A 20,969-nucleotide genomic window follows, 5' to 3' on the forward strand; every position below is an offset into this window, starting at 1 on the left:
GAGCATTACAGAAACCTTAGGTCCCCCCCTTTTTTTTTTGCTATCGCAGCTCTTTCACCATAGATATTTTCTCCTAGTCTTAGAATTTTATACGGATTTTGCCCTCAAATTAGACATTAGTATACTTTTTATTGAATTAATGTTTGTTCACATGTATTTGTATATTCGTCAACATCCTTCCTTTGTTTCACAATTTTTCTTGAATCTCAGACCTTACCACTGGGATCATTTTCTTTCTGCTGACATACGTTCTTTAGGATATCTTTTCTCCGCTGAGGTTCACTGAGAGACGTTAAGCTGTAATTCCCAAAAGATCTATCGTCTGTAATGAATTAACTTTCCAAATATGCATCTACAATATTACAATAAGAAACTAATCCCTGAAAACATTTTCTGTAGGGTGCTATCTTATGGAACCCCAGTTAAGAAAGGCTGCCTCAGAATTCCCTTCAGCACATGGATCTTTTGATGATATAAAATCTTTTGGCCCTTGTTTGTCTGCAAGGTCTATATTTTGTTTTCTTTTGCTTTGTTTTTCTTTAAGGACAGTGTTACTGGGTAAAGAGTTCTAAGCTGTGAGCGCTTTTCTTTAAGCACACTGAAAACATTATATCTTCTGGACAGTATTGTTGCATTCATATTTGCAGTCATAAAAAAATGACATAGGTATGGAGCTGAGGTATAATAACAAGAAGAGGTATAAATCAGAGAGACATGTATTCAAACACCTCTTTAAACCTTGGTTTCTCCAACTACAAAGTGGAAAAGCTGCCTCGTTGCTAAAATTAAAAATAACATATATATATTACCTGAAATATAATACACACATATGATCTTCAGGATTATTATTTCTGTTGTTCTCCCTTGGTCTATAGTTTATCCATAGATTTTATGGGTTTGAGCCTATAGCCCCAGAGAATAAAGTTTTATGTAGAAACTGTGTGGATGCATGATACAATTCTCCTTCAGTGAGCCATTCAGACTAATGGGAGAGAAGATCATCTGACTCCTTAGTCTCATCCCAAGCAGGAAGGTTCCTTCTTCCCTTTCAACACCAGATTGTTTGCTAAGTTTGTTGAAGCTCCTAGGCACCATATCTAACTAGGTGATAAGATTTTGTTATACTGCGATGGTTCAAATTTAGGTCAAGTGCTATAATTTTATTATAAAAATTTGATTCATTTCCAGTGGTGTCATTTGAAGAAATTCGTTTGACTAATACTTGTCCACTATCATTAAGAGCCTTGACTGTATCCAGATGGCTGAGGAATAATAAGACACAGAGTGCTCCATGCCAGACTTTGCTGTCATACCTGTCAGAAACAAGCAACCAAATTGCTATACCTTCTCTGATTGCATATGACCCACAAGGTCACCTTGGAGAAACACAGGCTGTAGGGAAATGCCCAAAGAAATTGTTCATGGCACCTTGTATTCCCCCCTCCTACACACACACACACACACACACACACACACACACCAGGAATTTGCCAATCAGCATACATGGTACTTTCTCTGGCATAGAGAAAGCAGTAATCCTTACTCTTTCTTAAGCCAGAGACTCTTTTCTTCCTTCCAAATGAGTATGAAGAGTCAGAAATAAAATTTGTTATTATTTTATTCATATCTGCCTAAAGGCACATTTAATTAGAGAATAAGATTACGCTAAGGATTTAACGAGGCACATCAGTCATTAAAGATTTTGAAGACTTTTTAAAGCCTACAAATCGGCATCACATGGATATACTATAATATTCATAACAATTTCCTTTTTATTTTTTAGGTTATTTTTACATTTTTGCTATTGTAAGCAACACTGATATTCTCAACATAAATCTTTCTACTAAAACAAATGCTTGTAGATGAACTCTAACAATCCTAGAAATGTGTTATAACACAGTCTTACAGCATGGGTTCATTTGTAGTTCGGATGTATGAACCACTCTTCTTTTTCTCAAACAGGATGATCTAGGGAGAAAAGAAAGGTTGACAGTAAGAAAGGGTAAGCCTATTCAGTACAGGATGAGAAAGACACTGAATTGCATTCTGGGGATGAAGGCAGATCTCAATGTTTATGAAACATAAAAGCAGGGGTAGGGGTGACTCACCTCATTGTCTTCTGGACGAAGCCAAGCACCAGGAAGGTAAAGTGTTTTCTGAGGTCCAATAATTGAATATCGCCCAAGGTTACGTCCATTGATGAACGCAAATCCAGAATTCCAGGTCTGGAAGGAATGGAGTCTTGAGACATAGGAACTGATTCACAATGGCAAGGCAAAACCTAAGGCACTTTTGGGAGTGAGAGCGAGACTCAATGCTTTGTGGCACTGAAAGTGGCAGTGAGTTTAGAACGGGATGTTCTAGAAACTCTACTAAGCTGTAGCTGGTCTAGAGATGACAGAGAAAAACATGAACCAAAACTTTAATGCTAATGCTATTGCTGCTCCTGACCCATGATATGTAATGCTATGGTTTTTTAAAAAGCAGTTGCTCTGTTTCCAGAGATAAGTATTAGGTAATAAAGATGAATGCTAATGCTAAGAACAGTTATAAAAGCTATACATTTTTGGGGCGCCTGGGTGGCACAGTGGTTAAGCATCTGCCTTCGGCTCAGGGCGTGATCCTGGCGTTGTGGGATCGAGCCCCACATCAGGCTCCTCCGCTATGAGCCTGCTTCTTCCTCTCCCACTCCCCCTGCTTGTGTTCCCTCTCTCACTGGCTGTCTCTATCTCTGTCAAATAAATAAATAAAATCTTTAAAAAAAAAAAAAAGCTATACATTTTTAACAATCTGCTTGCAATACAATAATGAGTGACAGGACCAAGATCTAGGCAAAGCAACCTGAAAGACAAGAAGACATTGAGACAGTTTTTCCAATAGAGCCATCTGCTTATTCAGGAAGCGGTGGCTGAGAAGCTGAGCAGAACCTTTTATTGCCTCACAAGTTTAGGAAACAAAAATTGGATACCAAGGAACCTTATTAAATAATGTACATTCTGGATTGTGATCCTGAGGGCCTATACCCAAGGAGAAGAGTGAACTAGAAATAGTCTGGCAATTGTATGAGAGTCTTGATTCAAATTATTTCTGTCCTCATAATTGTAGTAAGGTGATTACTAGTGCAGCTAATGAACTCCATGTGTGGATGTAAATTCTCTGACATCATCTTAGGCTTTAAGTTATTTCTAGCATTTTTCATATATGATTTCTGGAACTCAAAAAAATCAAGCAGATGGGGGCAAGGAAGACAACATAATTTAAAAAAAAAACCTACAAGGAACAACAGACAATAAAAATAGATGCACAGGTGATGCAGATAATGGATTTATAAGACCCAGGCTTTAAAAGAATTATGCCTATTAAATTAATATGCTCATAGGGATCAAAGACAAGAGCTACAATTTTGACAGAGAAATGGAAACTATAAAAAAGTCTAAAGTTATAGAATGAAAGTTCTAAAATTAAAAAATGTAATACTTTAAGAATTTAACAGATGTTTCGAATAGCAGATTAGATATAGCTAAATAGAGAATATAGCTAAATATAGAATTAGTAAACTGAATAATAAGAAAGAAAGTTTCAAAATCAAGCTCAGAGAAAAGAAGAATGAGAAACACACAAGACAGGAAAAGACAAAAGGAGATATAACAAAATGGTTCTAACATATAAAAGTGGAGTCTCTGAAATGCTCCAGTTAAAAAACAAAGATTGCTGGACATTAAATAAAGCAGTTATATGATATTTATAAGAAAACCATCTAAAATATAAAGGAATTACAAAAATAAAAGAATAACAGAAAATGATAAAAATAGATAAATCTTAAGCAAAAGGTAGTTACTATAGCTCTATTAATACAAGAAAACTTAGACATTAAGGCAAGAAGCACTACTAGAGATAAAGAGGAACATCTCCTGATAATAAAATTCTTAATCTACTCTGAGTGATAATGATATATAGAAAAGCTAAAAGTATAGATTCAGAATATATAAGCAAACTTGATGAAATAACAGGAGAAATAAAATTCATAACCATAATAGAAAATTTTCAAACAATGTTTCAATAGCTAATAGATAAAGCAAATAGGAATCAATAAAAACATAAAACACTTAAAATAAGGCAATTAACAAAGTTGAACTAATTGACATATATAGAATATTGATTTAATACATGTAGAATATACCTATTCTTTCAAGTATACATAATAATCTTTATAACTTTGACCCTATATTGGACTAAATAAGTGTTATATTTTGAAGTTCTCAGACCACAGTGCAGTTAAACAAGAAATTGATAACAAAAAAAATTACTATAACATATCCAAATATTTGGAAATTAAGAAACATGTACACTTTTAAACAATGCAGAGGCCAAAGCAAAAATCATGAGGAAAATTAGAACATATGTGAATTGATTGGTGGTGAAAATAAAACATATAAAAACTTATGGGGTATATATCCAAAATAGGTAATTCCATAGACACAGGGAGAAAATCATTGTTTGTCAGGGGCTGAGGGAAGGGGAAGATGAGGGAAGTAAGTGCTTAATGGGTACAGGGTTTCCTGTTAGAGTTATAAAACTGTTTTGGAACTAAATAGAAAAAAGAGTTGTATTCATTGTAAATGTACCAAATGCCTCTGGATTGTTCACTTTAAAATTATTAATTTTATGTTATTGTAAATTTCACCTCAATAAATTTGAAACTTATGGGATACAACCAAATTCATACTTAAATGAAAAATCACCTAAATTTATATGTTAAAAAAGAATAAAGACTAAAAGTCAGTTATCTAAGCACCCATCTCAAGAAATTATAAAAAGAAAGAAGATAACTCCTAAGATAAAAAGTAGAATAAATAAAATACTTCACACCTTCAGAATGGCTAGTATCAAATAAATAAATAAACAAACAAGATATACCAAGTTGGCAAGGATGTGGAGAAAATGGAACCCTCGTGCACTGTTGGTGGGAATGCAAACTGGCACAGCTACTGTGGAAAATAGTAATGAGGTTCCTCAAAAAATTTAAAATAAGATTACCATATGATCCAATAATTCTACTACTGGGTATTTACCCAAAGAAAACAAAAACATTAATTAAAAAAGATATGTGTACCTCTATGTTTATTACAGCATTATTTACATTAGCAAATTTGGAAGCAACCCAAGTGTCCATGGAGAGATGAATGGATAAAGAAGATGTGGGGTGTGTGTATATATACAGAGAGAGAGACGATAGAATATTACTCAGCCACAAAAAATAGTGAAATCTTGCCATTTGCAACAATATGGATGGACCTACAGGGTATAATGCTATGTGAAATAAGTCAGACAGAGAAAGACAAATACCATATGATTTTACTCATATGTGGAATTCAAGAAACAAATGAACAAATGAAAAAAGAGACAAGTGAAAAAACAGATTCTTACATACAGAGAACAAGCTAGTGGTTGCCAGAGGGGAGGTGGGTGGAGGGATGGGTGAAATAAATAAAGGAGATTGTGAGTACTCTTATCGTGATGAGCACCAAGAAATTATATAATTGCTGAATCACTATATTGTACACGTGAAACTATTATAACACTGGATGTTAATTAAACTTGAATAAAAAACTTTAAAATGCAAAATAACGGGACTAGGTGATAGGGGAAATTATTAGTATTTAAAAGTTGTGGGGTACACGGGTGACTCAGTGAGTTAAGCATCTGCATTCGGCTCAGGTTATGATCTTGGGGTCCTGGGATTGAGTCCTGTGTCGGGCTCCCTGATCAGCAGAGTCTGCTTTTCTGTCTCCCTCCCCTCTGCCCCTCCTCCCCACTCGTGGTCTATCTCTCTCTCTCAAATAAATAAATAAAATCTTTTTTTAAAAAGTTGAACAATTAATATAATATGTATTAGAAACACATTGAAATATTTAATATATTTTTATTTTAAAATAGCTTCAGATCTATAAAAAATTTGCAAAGATAGTGCAGGATTTCACAAAACAACAACAACAACAAATAATAATAATAATAATAATAAAGAAAATGGCAGAAATGAAACAGAAAAGAACAATATAGTATGGTAAAAGTTACAGCCAACCATTGATTCTTTGAAAATTAATAACTTGGTAATGTTCTGATGAAACTTATCAAGACAAAAAGAGACATCACTACAGATGATCTAGACATTAAAAATGAACGATGTAAACATAATACATTGAAAATTCAGAGGAAATGGAAAAATTCCCAGAAAAATAAATTTTATGAAAACGAACTTTTAAAGAAACAAAATCTGACTAGTACGTTAATCTTGGAGGAATTTAATCCACACTTACAAACTCTCTCACCAAGAAAATATCGGCCCTAAACGGCTCCACTAGTGAAATCTACCAAACATGTAAGAAGTAATACCAGGCTTACACAGACTCTAATTCCCAAATCATTTATGGGGGTCGTAAAACTTGGTACCAAAACATGACAAAGATGTCTCAGTCACAAACATAAACACAAAAGAAGTCTTAATATTTATAATAGCCAAACACTGGAAATAATACAAATGTCTCTCAACAGTAGAATGGTTAAATAAAGTATGGTATTTTATGAAATGGAACCCCATACAATATTGAAAATGAATAAATCACCACCACACCACTTAATGGTTGAAGCTTAGCAAAAAAGTAGCCACACAAAAAAAGAAGGCATGGTCTGCAATTCAATTTACATGAAGTAAAAAGGGAAGCACTGAATTGGAGTATTAGAAGTCAAGATAATGGTTCACTTTTAGGGACAAGGGAAAATGGTGATTGGGAGAGATGCTGACAAAATTTTATTTTTTTCATCTCAAAAGAAGTACATGGTGTTCACTTTGTGATAATTTATTGAACTGTGCATTTATTATGTGCATTTATGTCACTATATGTGTTTATACATAAAAAGTTATACAAGGTATAGTATTTTTAAAAAGCAAGTTGCAGCATATAATTTAGGGAATGAACCCATTAGTGTAAAAAGTAATTGTGTATATGTTTAGGCAAAGTTATATATGAAATCCCACAAACTGTTGGTGTCACCAGCCTAACCCCCTGATTTCAGGAAATTTCTAGTAGAAGCTTCTGCCTGTCAATGTTATCTTTTAGGAACTAAACTCTAGTAGAGGCTTCTGCCTAGTTGTCAATTTTACCTTTTAGAAAGAAACTAATGGACTGCTAGAATAGAAAAAAGAAACATTTGAGGGCCACACCTGTGCAGATGAACCAGAAAGTGCCAGAAGTGACCTCAGTCTCATGATGATGTTAAAATCCCCTTCTGAATATTTATCCCAAACCCCAATAAAAAGGTCTGCTTTCCCATCTTCAGGGAGACAGGACTTTAGAAATTATGCCCCACAATCTCCTGTTTGTATAAATAAACGACTGGTGAGGCAACTCCATTTCATGTAGTCTGTCTATAACTCACCAAGGAGCAGCCCACTTTGGTCCAGTGCCATAGGTAGTGTTTAGTTCTGAAAAGTAGAAAGGAATTTGGAAGGAGAAATTCCATCATTTGCTCTATCTTATTATTTCAGGTTTTCCACTGTGTTTTGACTTATTATTTTTTAAATAATGATACATCAAGAAGATTGAGAAATGTTGGAAGTCTTGTTAGAAATGAGGAAAAGAAAAACAAGGAAAATGGGGCAGCATTCCCACCAGGAACACTATGGTTTTGCTTTAAGACTCTTTTGAAAAGAAGAGGTGGTTGGGACACCAGAACAGATGAGGGCAGCTCACCTACCAGTAGACTCAGGAAGGTGTCCTTGGGTGAAGAGTCAACATTTAAGGTACCAAGGTAGAAGGCAGGGCCCAAATACCGCTTTGGGACAGGCCTCCAGGTGGCAGAGCGGAGCCTGGAGGAAGAGCAGAGCCTTGAAGAAGAGAAAAGACCACTTCCCCACTCTAGTGCCAACACTGACCCTGGATTTCCCCACCCGGGGACTAGGATTCTGATCCAGGGAGATGTATTAGACTAGAAGCATTAAAATCAGGAGTTAGGAGACTTGTTCTGGGGTTCTAGTCCTGACCCCAAAGCACTCTATAATCCTGGGTAAATCACTTCAGTTCTCTGAATCTTAGCTCTTCATCCGCAAAGTGAAGAGTCTGACATCTATGAGCCCCCTGATCCCTTCAAGTGTTTAGGCATAAGGAGGAACATACCTTTCAAAGAAGCTCATTGTCATTTCCAGAGAATAGATAGCAAAACCATTCAGAGGAACATCATTGATGGCAACTGATCCAGTTAATCCTGCAGGTGAAGGCAGGAAAAAATATGGACAGGGACTGGACATTCTCCAGTGTCTGGGATAAAGAAATGCAGACTATATATGCCTGTGACAAGGAATCAGCCAGGAGGGCAAACACTTGTCTGACCTGCTATGACCAAAGTTTCCATATTACCAAGAAAGCTTCCCACTTAGTATCAGAACTTTCTTTGAAATTCCCAATGGGAGACTGGGCCCTGCTCTACAATAGGCCAGGGCCCAATCTAACTGTTCTGCTCTTCTACCCAGGAGACCTGGAGAAGGCAGGACAAGGGAGAGGGAGTCTTTGGTCCTGGGACCCAGGCATCTCGCTGCTCAAGGGGATTGTTTTCTCCTCCCAACTGCAACATTGCCTTAATCTTAGGATCCAAGTAACCACAAAGAGAGATTACAGCCTCTTTCCCACCTTTCCGCTGATCTTGAATTTTCCATGAAAAATTGACTCGTCCTCGATTCTCTACCAGGATCCTTAAAAGTTGACATTCCTAAAAAAAAAAGAAAAAGGAAGAAGGAAGTTGGCATTCCTGCTTGAGATAGACCAGTTCAAAGAGACTACATGGCCTCACAGAGTTTTTAGTCTAGAAGCCATTCTTCTCTCTGAGTCCCAGATGGAAAGACAAGCAAATGGGAGAAAAGGGGGCTCCAGAGCACAGCAGTCCTCTTCTCTCGTGAGGACCCTTTGTGTTCTTGTTCCAAACTCAATCTTCCCTTTTATCTGCTGGTCTGCCTTAGGAAAGGCAGAGAGACTTAGCTGTGTGCCTTTGATCAGAGACCCAACCAAGGGCTGATGATTGACTCAGGGCCTAATGGTGAAATTCCATTTGCACCGAAGCATGTATGCTGCAGCTCTGCTACAGGTGGGCCTGGGAGATGCTGTGACACTTTAGCCCTAAGCACTTGATAGAACTGCAGGTGAGAAGCAATACCAAAGGGCAGTGGCAGAGAAAGGAGGTAGTCCATCTCAGGACCAGGCTATGCTTGCATTTGAGTCAAAGGTCTAGGGCAGCACCCAGACTCTTGAATCACATACCATGATTTCAGGAATATTCAAATTCTCAGTATGATCATCCAGAAGTCCTATACTTATCTCGTTCAAAAACACCTGCAAAAGAAGAGCCAGCATCAGCCTACAGGCCCACCCAAAGGAAGAAGAGAGGCTCTGGATTAGGAAGCAGGTCATTTTGAAGGAAGAGACTAGCCTTGGTGATCACAGATGGCTAGAAGCTGAACAGGAAGGACTTCATAGGCTTAAGCTGTGATAAAGCCAAAAACAAGTCTCTTTGGTTTGACTTTATATTCCCAATGCCTCACAAAGAGTAGGTGTTTGAAAATACCACCTAATAGTAAAACTGACCAGTGACTACACTCCCCAATAACAGAGTCAGGTTCTGCTTACCCCCACAGACAGCCTGTTGACACCTACCTGTGCTGTATCTTGAACAGTGGCACAGAGAGAACCTCCAGAGCAGATGGAAGTCTCATAAAGCACGAATCCAAAGGACTGGCCATTCCCACTGTTTATAGGGAGGTTCTCCATGTTGACTGGTCTATTAGATATAACTGGCTATGAGAGAGAGACATGGCAGAAACAGGAGCCAGGGTAATGAGAAGTTGGGATCCTTGTCATTTTTTGTTGTACCTCCTAATGGTCCCCAACAGTTCTTTGGATAAGAAATACTAAAACCAGTGCTCTATGATGATTTGCATCATCTCCACTGACCAGGAAACTCAGGGGATAGTAGGAGCATCACAGAGGGAACAATTGCTATAATCATGAGAATTAATGGAGTGAATAAATTTTATTTTAACACAACTGAAGTCGAACAAGAATTATGCACTAACACAAACACTTAGTTAGCATCTACAATGTGCCAATAACTATATTTATCTAAAACAGTGACAGCAGAGGTGAAACTAATATGAATTCAAGAGTTAACAATTTCAAACAATTTTCACCTTTTTTTCAAAATAGGACAGGTAGTCTAATTTTAAAGGGAGAGTACAGACACATAAAAGTTCAGTGACTTGGCTTATTTGATGGTGAAGAAGAGTCAGAAGCTCAGTTTTATGGGTTCCTGGCTCTCAGTCTTTCCCATATGGATCATGCAGTCCCACCTACGAGCATCTACCAGATGGTCATCTGAGCTGGGAAACAGGATCCTCTAATATCCTGCTTTCCCCACCCCCACTCATTCTTCAAGTTCAAACCCCTTTACAGTCTATCCAGAGAAAAAGTTTGTGGTTCTTACCCCATAGTTCTAAATTTGGACAAAATCTAAAAGATTTATTTTCACCCTTCACAATAAAAAGTCCCTGAAGGAATCTCTACTCTGTGGTCTAAAGCCTCTCCCCCATGCCCCAAAAGCCAACCCCCCATTCCAGTGCCAGATAGTACTCACCTCATTTAAGTACTGTAGGACATCCCACAGTGGCAAGTAAAGGGATGGTTTCACAGAAGGATACTTAGCCTTGGGAGTGAGCTTGGGTAAAGGGGGCAGGGGCATTGCTGAAATGAAAATAAGTCTTGGGGCAAGAAGTGCCTGAAATAACTACTGCCTTCTCCAAATTTCCCCATCTCTACCCGTGAACTCTCATATCCCAGAACCAACAAGAGAAATGGGTCCTATCCTAGCATATGTGTATACTTCTCCAAGAGTGATGAGAAACTGGAAATTACTAAATTGGAACAAGTTTTGTATGCTTTTGATAGCTATAGACCTCTATAAAATAATGGTGGTCATATGGACTGAGGGCTCTCAGGGGCAAGAACTCTGACTTGTGCCTTCTGGCAATGCCAGTGCTCACTTTCTAGCACATAGTAGATTATTAACTTTATTTAAATAAATAAAACTAAATAGGATGGCTTTTGCTATTGTATGTGAGGGTACCATGCCATCATACTAAGAGCTCTACAATCAGTAACTTACTTAATCTTCACAGTCATTATAGGAGATGAATATCATTGTCTTCATATTTCAGTGAAGAAACAGGCTTCGGGGGCTTGAAACACTCATGCAAAGCCATTCATCTTTTAAGTGGGAAAACCGGGATTTGAACTTAAGGTTGCCCTTGCCCTTAAGGCTCCAAGCTTCTGCCCATGGGGGAGCCTTCCCTTCCCTCGCCCTTCCACTAATGAGGACAGCCATCCCTCACATTAAAATGATTGCTGAGTACCTAAGACAGATCTAAAGAGTCTCCGAAGCTTGAAGTATTTTTTGGTGTAATCCCCGGACTCTGTCAGCAGGGCGTCATAGTCTGCAAGACACCAGAGTGTTGTCACTGGCCAGCCAATCATCCACAACAGACCCTATTTCAGCACTGCTGGCACGAGATGGGCCAGGGATACCAGAAGGAGATAGAAGACACACCTTCCCCACCTCCTGGACCAGTCCATCCCAGGCTAGTGTGTGTGTGTGTGTGTGTGTGTGTGTGTGTGTGTGTGTGTGTGTGGTGGGGGGAAGGGGGGTTATGCCACTCTGGGAACACTTTTCACAACGCTTTCTGGGAATCTGAGGCTGCCAAGACACTGGACTCATCCTTGTTTTACTTTCTAATGGACACCCTTTTCTTCCCTCAATCTGGATTGCCCAGGTGTGCCTATCAGTGCCCACACAGCAATCACCATTTGTATTCTGTGTGTCTTAGAAGGTTCCAGCCAAAGGGGCAGTATATATGATGAGTGCAGCAGGGCTCTAGGTCTGAGGCCCCCCATCTATTGCAATGACAGCCTGCTGGGGGCATTCTGAACATCACAGAAGAAAGGAAAATAGATAGGAATATCCTGAATGCTCAGCATAGATTATGTCAAGAATTCACTGATGCTCAGTACATGGTTTTGGAGCCTCCTCTGTAAAGCTCCAGTACCCCTTATGCTGGGAGGTGACCATACAGCAAGCACTTGCCATAGCTAGTGACAACAGCTCTGTGTATCCCAAAATATGTGGCCCCATTCATGAAACCAAAGTTGGTTCCACCGTGGAACATATATACATTGAAGGAGATCTCAGATGTGATAAATTTGGACACAGTTTCCTCAACATCTGTAGAGGAGAAAGACAAGAACACAGGGAAAATTAAAAATTAAGTCAGAAGTCTCTGGTGAAATCTTATTCTCAACCCCACCCCATGATCAACTTAATTATTTTGTGTTTCAACCTCCACTAAGATTCTAACCAGAAAATAGGTGGAATTGGCCAAAACTATTCCTGGAAACCAAGTCTTGTCAATACAAAAAGCCTTTTTAAAAATTATTTTCCCCAGGGTATGGACATAATTTGGCTCCACGTTATATCTATTAAATAATAGCCTAAGAACCCTTATGTCACTTAAATATCTAATGTTCATAAAATTTTTTGAAATTGTACAAATAATTAGTATAATCTCATTACTCCCTTCTAGGGTAATATATAACCACTGCAATAGTCCACAAGTAGCTGTTCCCAATCTTTAGCCACAGAAACTCTTATTTTTTCACCATGATTTTAACAGGTATGATCAACTTTCCACTGGCCATCATAGGAAGTTGGTTAAAAGGGAGTCAGGTATGGGATTCAATTCTGGCTGTGCTCTTTACTACTTGCATTAACTTGGACAGCCTATTTTTCTCTCAGAGCCTCTGTTTCTTTATCTGTTAAGTGAAAGTCCTAATTCCTACTCCCTCATAGAACTGATGAAAGAATATAGGTAAGAAAGATAGCATAGTGCCTGACACGAAAGCGATCAAAAAACTTGTTCGTTGATGGTGGGTTTTGTTTTGCTTGGTTTCAGTCCAAGCAGGCTTTCCTTGGTTACCTGGTATTTTTCATTGGTTTGCTTTACTTCTGGTACAAGTGAGCTTGTTTTCGTAATATCGACAGCAAAATATCTTTAGTAGCAAAATACTTTTATTAAGTCAACATCTGCCAGGCACTATTCTGAGTCGTTTACCGCATTTAATCCTCACAAGAACCCTGTGAAGTAGGTTACATGGTAATTCCTGTTCTCGGTGAGGACACTGAGACTTAGCAGACAAGCAAAGCTGCCTTGACTCATGCAGCTAGTCATGCAGACTGGCAGAGCTGAGACTGAAATCCCTATCTCCTTGGCTGCAGGATCCATGCTTTCAACCATCATTGCCTGCTGTTTCCTGACAATGACTACCACTTAGCTGACAACGCCATAGCAATGGCCTGTGCGTTTACCAGAGATTAAGACTTTTAGCAAATGCATCCCCTTCTTCAGAGATGTTGCCTTTCCAAGACCCTTCCATAACCACCTTGCCTTACCTCTTCAGGCCTGTTCCTGTCTTTTCCATCACTGCACCTGTTTGTTTGCTTCAAAGCACTGGTCAGATGTGGAACCCTTGATTTACTTCTTGATTATCCGTCAACTCTACTAAATAAAGCTCCCTGGGGGTAGGAACCAGGTCATTTTTATTCATCAGTGCACCCTCAAGACTAGCCAAGTCCTTGTACATATAAGTGTTGAATGAATAGTTATGGCTGAATGAGCTAATTAATTAGCAAAGAAATGCGTGAATGATCCATGACTCAAGACCACCTCTACTTGGGGTCAAACATTGCAAAACACTTACCCTCAGCATTATTAACCATGTGTTTACCTCCCCACGTGTCAAACCAGCCGACCCAGTATTCCATGACCATAATGGGCTTATTTCTCTAGAAACAAACCAAATCAAATATCAAGTCTGAGAAAATGTAAAAAGAACATCAGAAAAGCTAAGTACAACAGATAAGAATTTAAGGAACTCATGCCCGTCACTTGTTCAAAATTCAGTGCTTCGCTCTCCCTCCTTTCCCATCACCCATCACACCTTTACCATCACTCATAGCTTTGGTTTCTCCACCTCTCCTAAACATTCATGTTCTCCATACGCTTTATACTTTATATGCCTCACTGCTGTATCTGGATAGCACCATCTATGATTCCAACCTTGTCATACGTGAGGCTGGTTATAAAATAATTGGCTTTGGATAAACCAGGAGCTGACAGCAATTCCTGACACAGATACTGAAGCTCACATATACCAAAGACCCACAGCTAATATCATCCCAATGGGGAAAAACTGAGAGCTTTTCCTCTATGGTCAGGCATAAGACAGGGATGTTCATCCTCACCATTACTATTTAACACAGTACTGGAAGTCTTAGCCTCAGCAATCAGACAACAAAAAGAAATAAAAGGCATCCAAATCAGCAAGGAAGAAGTCAAACTTTCACTATTTGCAGATGACATGATAGTCTATGTAGAAAACCCAAAAGACTCCACCGAAAAATTGTTAGAACTGATACATGAATTCAGCAAAGTCACAGGGTATAAAATCAACATACAGAAATCTGTTGCATTTCTATTTGCCAATAATGAAGCAGCAGAAAAAACTATTAAAGAATAAATCCTATTAATAATTGCACCAAAACCAATAACATACCCAGGAATAAACCTAACCAAACAGGTAAAAGATCTGTACTCTGAAAACTACAGAACACATGTGAAAGAAATTGAAAAGGACACAAAGAAATGAAAAAACATTCCATGCTCATGGAGTGGAAGAATAAACATTGTTGAAATATCTATACTACCCAAAGCAATCTATATGTTCAATGCAATCCCTATCCAAATACCACCAGCATTTTTCACAGAGCTAGAACAAACAATCCTAAGATTTGTATGGAACTACAAATGACCCTGAAGAGCCAAAGTAATCCTGAAAAAGAAAAGTAAAGCAGGAGGCATCACCATTCCAGACTACAAGCTATATTACAAAGCTGTAAGCATCAAGACAGTATTGTGCTGGCACAAAAACAGACACATAGATCAATGGAACAGAAGAGAAAACTCAGAAATGGACCCACAACTGCATGGTCAACTAATCTTCGACAAAGCAGGAAAGAATATCCAATGGAAAAAAGATAGTCTCTTCAACAGATGGTGTTGGGAAAACTGGACAGTGACATGCATAAGAATGAAAGTGGAAAACTGTCTTACACCATACACAAAAATAAATTCAAAATAGATGAAAGACCTAGCTGGGAGGCAGGAAACCATCAAAATCCTAGAGAACACAGGCCCTCTTTGATCTCGGCTGTAGCAACTTCTTACTAGACACATTGCCAGAGGCAAGGGAAACGAAAGCAAAAATGAACTATTGGGACATCATCAAGATAAAAATCTTCTGCATAGAAAAGGAAGCAACCAACAAAGAGTGCCAAAGCCCTGAAGTTCTATCAGGTGTTGAACAAATGTAGAAAGAAAACGCTTTTTGTTGAAGACTTTAGGAAAGAGTACCAGCACAAATTTCTTCCAAGTAAAAAGCATACCCTATAGTATATCAACAATTTCTTATTTGTAATTACAGAATGGGGTTCACAAGCTGGTAAAAAGAGTACGTTTTGCATAATACAATGTATCAGAAGCTTGAAAGAAAATAATTATTGCAGAATCACAAATAAGAAATAATAGTGGAAAGAAATCTGCTTGTGAAGTATCTGACATCAGTCTTACAATTTCAGCTGCCTCCTGGGAGAGTTAGGAATGGGAAAGGGAGGTAGGTAAAGGAAAGAACTCATCCCCGAAAAAAACAATGTGCCATTAAGATATATTGTTACCCTGAAATGCAGTCAAATACTCAAAGACTTACAGGAACTTAAGTACTTGAGCCAATAAGAGCTTATCTAATCAAGGAAGAGTATTAGTAAAAAAGGAATAAGAACAGAATCTATTTTTTAAATTTAAAAAAAGAGAAATAAAAAAATAATAAAGAGAAGAAACACTAAAAACTTGCAACAAAACAGGGCAAAATCGTGACCCAAAAATATTGGTGTGAAGTTAAAAACCTCAATGAAACAATTACCTCTATAAATTGAAGCACTAGACAAAACTAAAAGTACTCAAAGAGCACAGGATAAGAAAACACAAGGAGCTAGGGGCGCCTGGGTGGCACAGCGGTTAAGCATCTGCCTTCGGCTCAGGGCGTGATCCCGGCGTTGTGGGTTCGAGCCCCACATCAGGCTCCTCCTCTATGAGCCAGCTTCTTCCTCTCCCACTCCCCCTGCTTGTGTTCCCTCTCTCGCTGGCTGTCTCTATCTCTGTCGAATAAATAAGTAAAATCTTAAAAAAAAAAAAAAGAAAAGAAAACATAAGGAGCTAAAGTATAACCTTGTAGATAAAACAAAACAAAAAAAGGGAGATAAAATAGAAAATATTAAGTCAAAATTGGAAGCAGCTAAAAAGGAAATAAACACTGTGAGGGACATAAAAAGTAGTGAAAAGTAAACAAAATTAAATGGAAATGAACATAAAGTAGAAAGGATTAGAGAGAAATGGACAAAGGACAGGTGAAAGACAGATAAAGAATTTGGAACTATACAAAACTTGTGTCCCTGAACAGAATAAACCAAATAATGAATCAAGAAACATACTAAAAGATATAATAGAAGACTTTCAATCTCAATAATGATAATGTATGTTATTTGGACCCACCTTCTCATTCAGGACAAAAAAAAGATGTTGGCTACTTAAAAAAAAAAAAAAGATGTTGGATAAAACAGATGATCTTAGATATAGCTCAAAAGAGAATCAGTACACATTAGAATGTGATAGATCAGGGAAAAAAAGGTATCCAAAAGGCAACATAAGAAGAAAAAATATACCAACTAATACAGATATAAAGCACACATGAGGTCTAACATAACTGTAGTTGAAATCTCAGAATGGAAGGAGTGAGACAATAGGCAGGAGCAATATTTGAAGAGATACTAGCTGAGAATACACCGGTCCAAGAAGTTCAACAAATTGGAAAAAATAATGAATAAATATATTCACACATAAACAAATTACAGTCTAAGTAAAAAACCACCAAAGACAAGGACAAAATTCTTTTTCGGATTTATTTATTTATTTTAGAGACAGAGAGCACGTGTGTGCAAATGGGGGTAGGGGCCAAGGGAGAGGGAGAGAAATCCGCAAGCAGATTCCCTGCTGAACACAGAGCCCAACGTCATGGGGCTTGATCTCAGAACCCTGAGATTATGACCTGGGCCAAAATCAAGAGTTGGAGGCTCAACCAACTGAGCCACCCAGGTGCTCAAAAGACAAAATTCTTTCTAGCAGACAACAGAGTAAAAATCACCTTCAGAGGAGTTAGCCTGACAGAGGACTTCTTAAATGCAATAATAAATTCAGCAGATTATATGCTGAAAGATCGGCGGGGAGAGGGAAAAGGAGAGGGAGAAGCAGACTCCCCACTGAGTGGGGAGCCCAATGCAGGGCTTGATTCCAGGACCCTGAGATCATGACCTGAGCCAAAGTGAGACACTTAACCAACTGAGTCACCCAGGCACCCCTAAAGAAATTTCTAAAGGATAAACTTCAATCTGAAGAAAAATAATCCTAAATAGAATATCTGAGATATAAGAAATAAATAGCAAAATATGATAAATACTGTCCACTGACAGATGAATGGATAAAGAAGATGTGGTGTACATATATACAGTGGAATACTACTGAGCCATCAGGAAGGATGAATACTTACCATTTACATCAACGTGGATGGAACTGGAGGGTATTATGCTGAGTGAAATAAGTCAATCAGAGAAAGACAATTATATGGTTTCACTCATATGTGGAATATAAGAAACGGCAGTGAGGATCATAGGTGAAGGGAGGAAAAACTGAATGGGAAGTCATCAGAGAGGGAGAAAAACCATGAGAGACTCTTAACTATAGGAAACAAACTGAGGGTTGCTGGAGGGATGGTGGGTGGGGGCCTGGGGGAACTGGGTGATGGGCATTAAGGAGGACACATGATATGATATACATGCAACTGATGAATTATTGAACACTACCTCTGAAACTGATGAACTATATGTTAGCTAATTGAATTTAAATAAATTAAATTTTTTAAAGTTACAGTAAAATTAAAAGTAAAATGATGACACAAAAATGATATAATATTTATATATTAAACAAAGAAATCTGGTATGGCAATATCAACAATAGTCGAAACTTACCTTAAGATAAAAAGTAATGTTACACAAGATAAAAAGGAATAAATTTTGACATCAAAAACACAAAATGTGGGGGAGGGTAGTAAAAATGTAATTTTAGAATGTGTTTGAACTAAGTTGTTACCAACTTAAAATAGACTGTTATAAATTTAAGTTGCTCTATGCAAGCCTCATGGTAATCAAAAAGCAAAACATATGGTAGGTATATGAAAAATAAAGAGAAGGGAATCTGAGCATACCTTTAGAGAAAATCATCAAATCACAAAAGAAGGGACCAAGAAAAGAAGAAAGAAACAAAGGAATTATAAAACAGTCAGAAAACAATGAACAAAATGGCAATAAGTGAGTAACTATCAATAATTACTTTAAAAGTAAATAGAGGGGGCGCTAGGGTGGCTCAGTCAGTTAAGCATCTGCCTTCAGCTCAGGTCATGATCCCAGGGTCCTGGGACCAAGTCCCAAGTCAGGCTCCCTGCTCAGTGGGAAGCCTGCTTCTCTCTCTGCCTACTGCTTCCTGTACTCGTGCTCTCTTTTTCTCTCTGAAAACTAAATAAATAAAGTCTAAAAAAAAATTTTAAAAATAACATAAAGTAAATGGACTAAAAATTCCAGTCAAAAGACATAGAGTAGTGGAATGGGTAAAAAAAATAAGACCCAAATTGGAAGGATTATTAGAAATTTTTATCAACAGCTATATGCCAATAAACTAAGCAATCTGGAAGAGATGGAATCCTTCCTGGAAACCTATAAACTACCAAGATTGAAACCAGAAGAAATTGATTTCTTAAACAGGAAAATTAATTATGAAGAAATTGAGTCAGTGATAAACAACCTTCCAAATAACAAAACTCCAGGCCCGGACGGTTTTCCTGGGGAATTCTACCAAACATTCAAAGAAGAAATAATACCTATTCTCCTAAAGCTATTTCAAAAAATAGAAACAGAAGGAAAGCTACCAACCTCATTCTATGAGGCCAATATTACCTTGATCCCCAAACCAGGCAAAGACCCCATCAAAAAGGAGAATTACAGACCGATCTCCCTAATGAATATGGACGCCAAAATCCTCAACAAGATACTTGCTAATAGAATCCAACAGTACATTAAAAGGATTATCCATCACGATCAAGTGGGATTCATACCTGGGATGCAAGCGTGGTTCAATATTCGCAAATCAATCAGCATGATACATCATATCAACAAGAAAAGACTCAGGAACCATATGATCCTCTCAATCGATGCCGAAAAAGCATTTGACAAAATATAGCATCCTTTCCTGATTAAAACCCTTCAGAGTGTAGGAATAGAAGGTACATTTCTCAATCTCATAAAAGCCATCTATGAAAAACCTACTGCAAATATTATTCTCAATGGGGAAAAGCTGGAAGCCTTTCCCTTAAGATCAGGAACTCGACAAGGATGCCCACTCTCGCCACTATTATTCAACATAGTACTAGAAGTCCTTGCAACAGCAATCAGACGACAAAAAGGGATCAAAGGTATTCAAATCGGCAAAGAAGTCAAAATGTCTCTCTTCGCAGATGACATGATACTCTATATGGAAAACCCAAAAGAAGCCACTCCCAAACTATTAGAAGTTATAGAGCAATTCAGTAATGTGGCGGGATACAAAATCAATGCTCAGAAATCAGTTGCATTTCTATACATGAATAACGAGACCAAAGAAAGAGAAATTAGGGAATCCATCCCATTTACAATAGCACCAAAAACCATACGTTACCTTGGAATTAACTTAACCAGAGACGTAAAGGACCTATATTCTAGAAACTATAAATCACTCTTGAAAGACATTGAGGAAGACATAAAAAGATGGAAAGATATTCCATGCTCATGGATCGGAAGAATTAACATAGTTAAAATGTCCATGCTACCCAGAGCAATCTACACTTTCAATGCTATCCCGATCAAAATACCGAGGACATTTTTCAAAGAACTGGAACAAATAGTCCTTAAATTTGTATGGAAACAGAAAAGGCCCCGAATCTCCAAGGAACTGTTGAAAAGGAAAAACAAAGCTGGGGGCATCACAATGCCGGATTTCGAGCTGTACTACAAAGCTGTGATCACAAAGACAGCATGGTACTGGCACAAAAACAGACACATAGACCAATGGAACAGAATAGAGAGCCCAGAAATGGACCCTCGGCTCTTTGGGCAACTAATATTTGATAAAGCAGGAAAAAACAGCCGGTGGGAAAAAGACAGTCTCTTCAATAAATGGTGCTGGGAAAATTGGACAGCTACGTGCAAAAGAATGAAACTTGACCACTATCTCACACTATACACAAAAATAAACTCCAAATGGATGAAAGACCTCGATGTGAGACAGGAATCCATCAAAATTCTAGAGGAGAACATAGGCAGCAACCTCTACGACATCGGCCAAAGCAACTTTTTCATGACACATCCCCAAAGGCAAGAGAAACAAAAGATAAAATGAATTTATGGGACTTCATCAAGATTAAAAGTTTCTGCACAGCCAAGAAAACAGTCAGAAAAACTAAGAGACAGCCCACGGAATGGGAGAATATATTTGCAAATGACACTACAGATAAAGGACTGGTATCCAAGATCTACAAAGAACTTCTCAAACTCAATACACTAGAAACAAATAAACAAATAAAAAAATGGGCAGAAGATATGAACACTTTTCCAATGAAGACATA

The 20,969-nt window shown here is 37.9% G+C and overlaps 1 protein-coding gene across 1 annotated transcript in view; it reads right to left on the reverse strand.

Annotated features, from left to right (window-relative positions):
* Positions 1-1,732: 1,732 nt before the first annotated feature.
* GLB1L3 (galactosidase beta 1 like 3) overlaps positions 1,733-20,969 on the reverse strand; it is a 49,541-nt gene continuing 30,304 nt past the window's right edge. The window contains exons 10-20 of the mRNA XM_087868553.1: positions 13,851-13,935; positions 12,181-12,318; positions 11,453-11,533; positions 10,678-10,784; positions 9,702-9,842; positions 9,309-9,380; positions 8,685-8,763; positions 8,175-8,262; positions 7,756-7,867; positions 2,109-2,225; positions 1,733-1,968 (exon numbers count right to left, since the gene is read on the reverse strand). Of these exons, the coding sequence (XP_087724679.1) occupies positions 1,903-1,968; positions 2,109-2,225; positions 7,756-7,867; positions 8,175-8,262; positions 8,685-8,763; positions 9,309-9,380; positions 9,702-9,842; positions 10,678-10,784; positions 11,453-11,533; positions 12,181-12,318; positions 13,851-13,935 (1,086 nt within the window). The 3' untranslated portion in view covers positions 1,733-1,902. The remainder of the gene's footprint in view (positions 1,969-2,108; positions 2,226-7,755; positions 7,868-8,174; positions 8,263-8,684; positions 8,764-9,308; positions 9,381-9,701; positions 9,843-10,677; positions 10,785-11,452; positions 11,534-12,180; positions 12,319-13,850; positions 13,936-20,969) is intronic.

The sequence above is a fragment of the Ursus americanus genome, chromosome 16 (assembly GCF_024610735.1).
Source record: "Ursus americanus isolate L20-20 chromosome 16, mUrsAme1.1.p, whole genome shotgun sequence".
NCBI lineage: Eukaryota > Metazoa > Chordata > Mammalia > Carnivora > Ursidae > Ursus > Ursus americanus.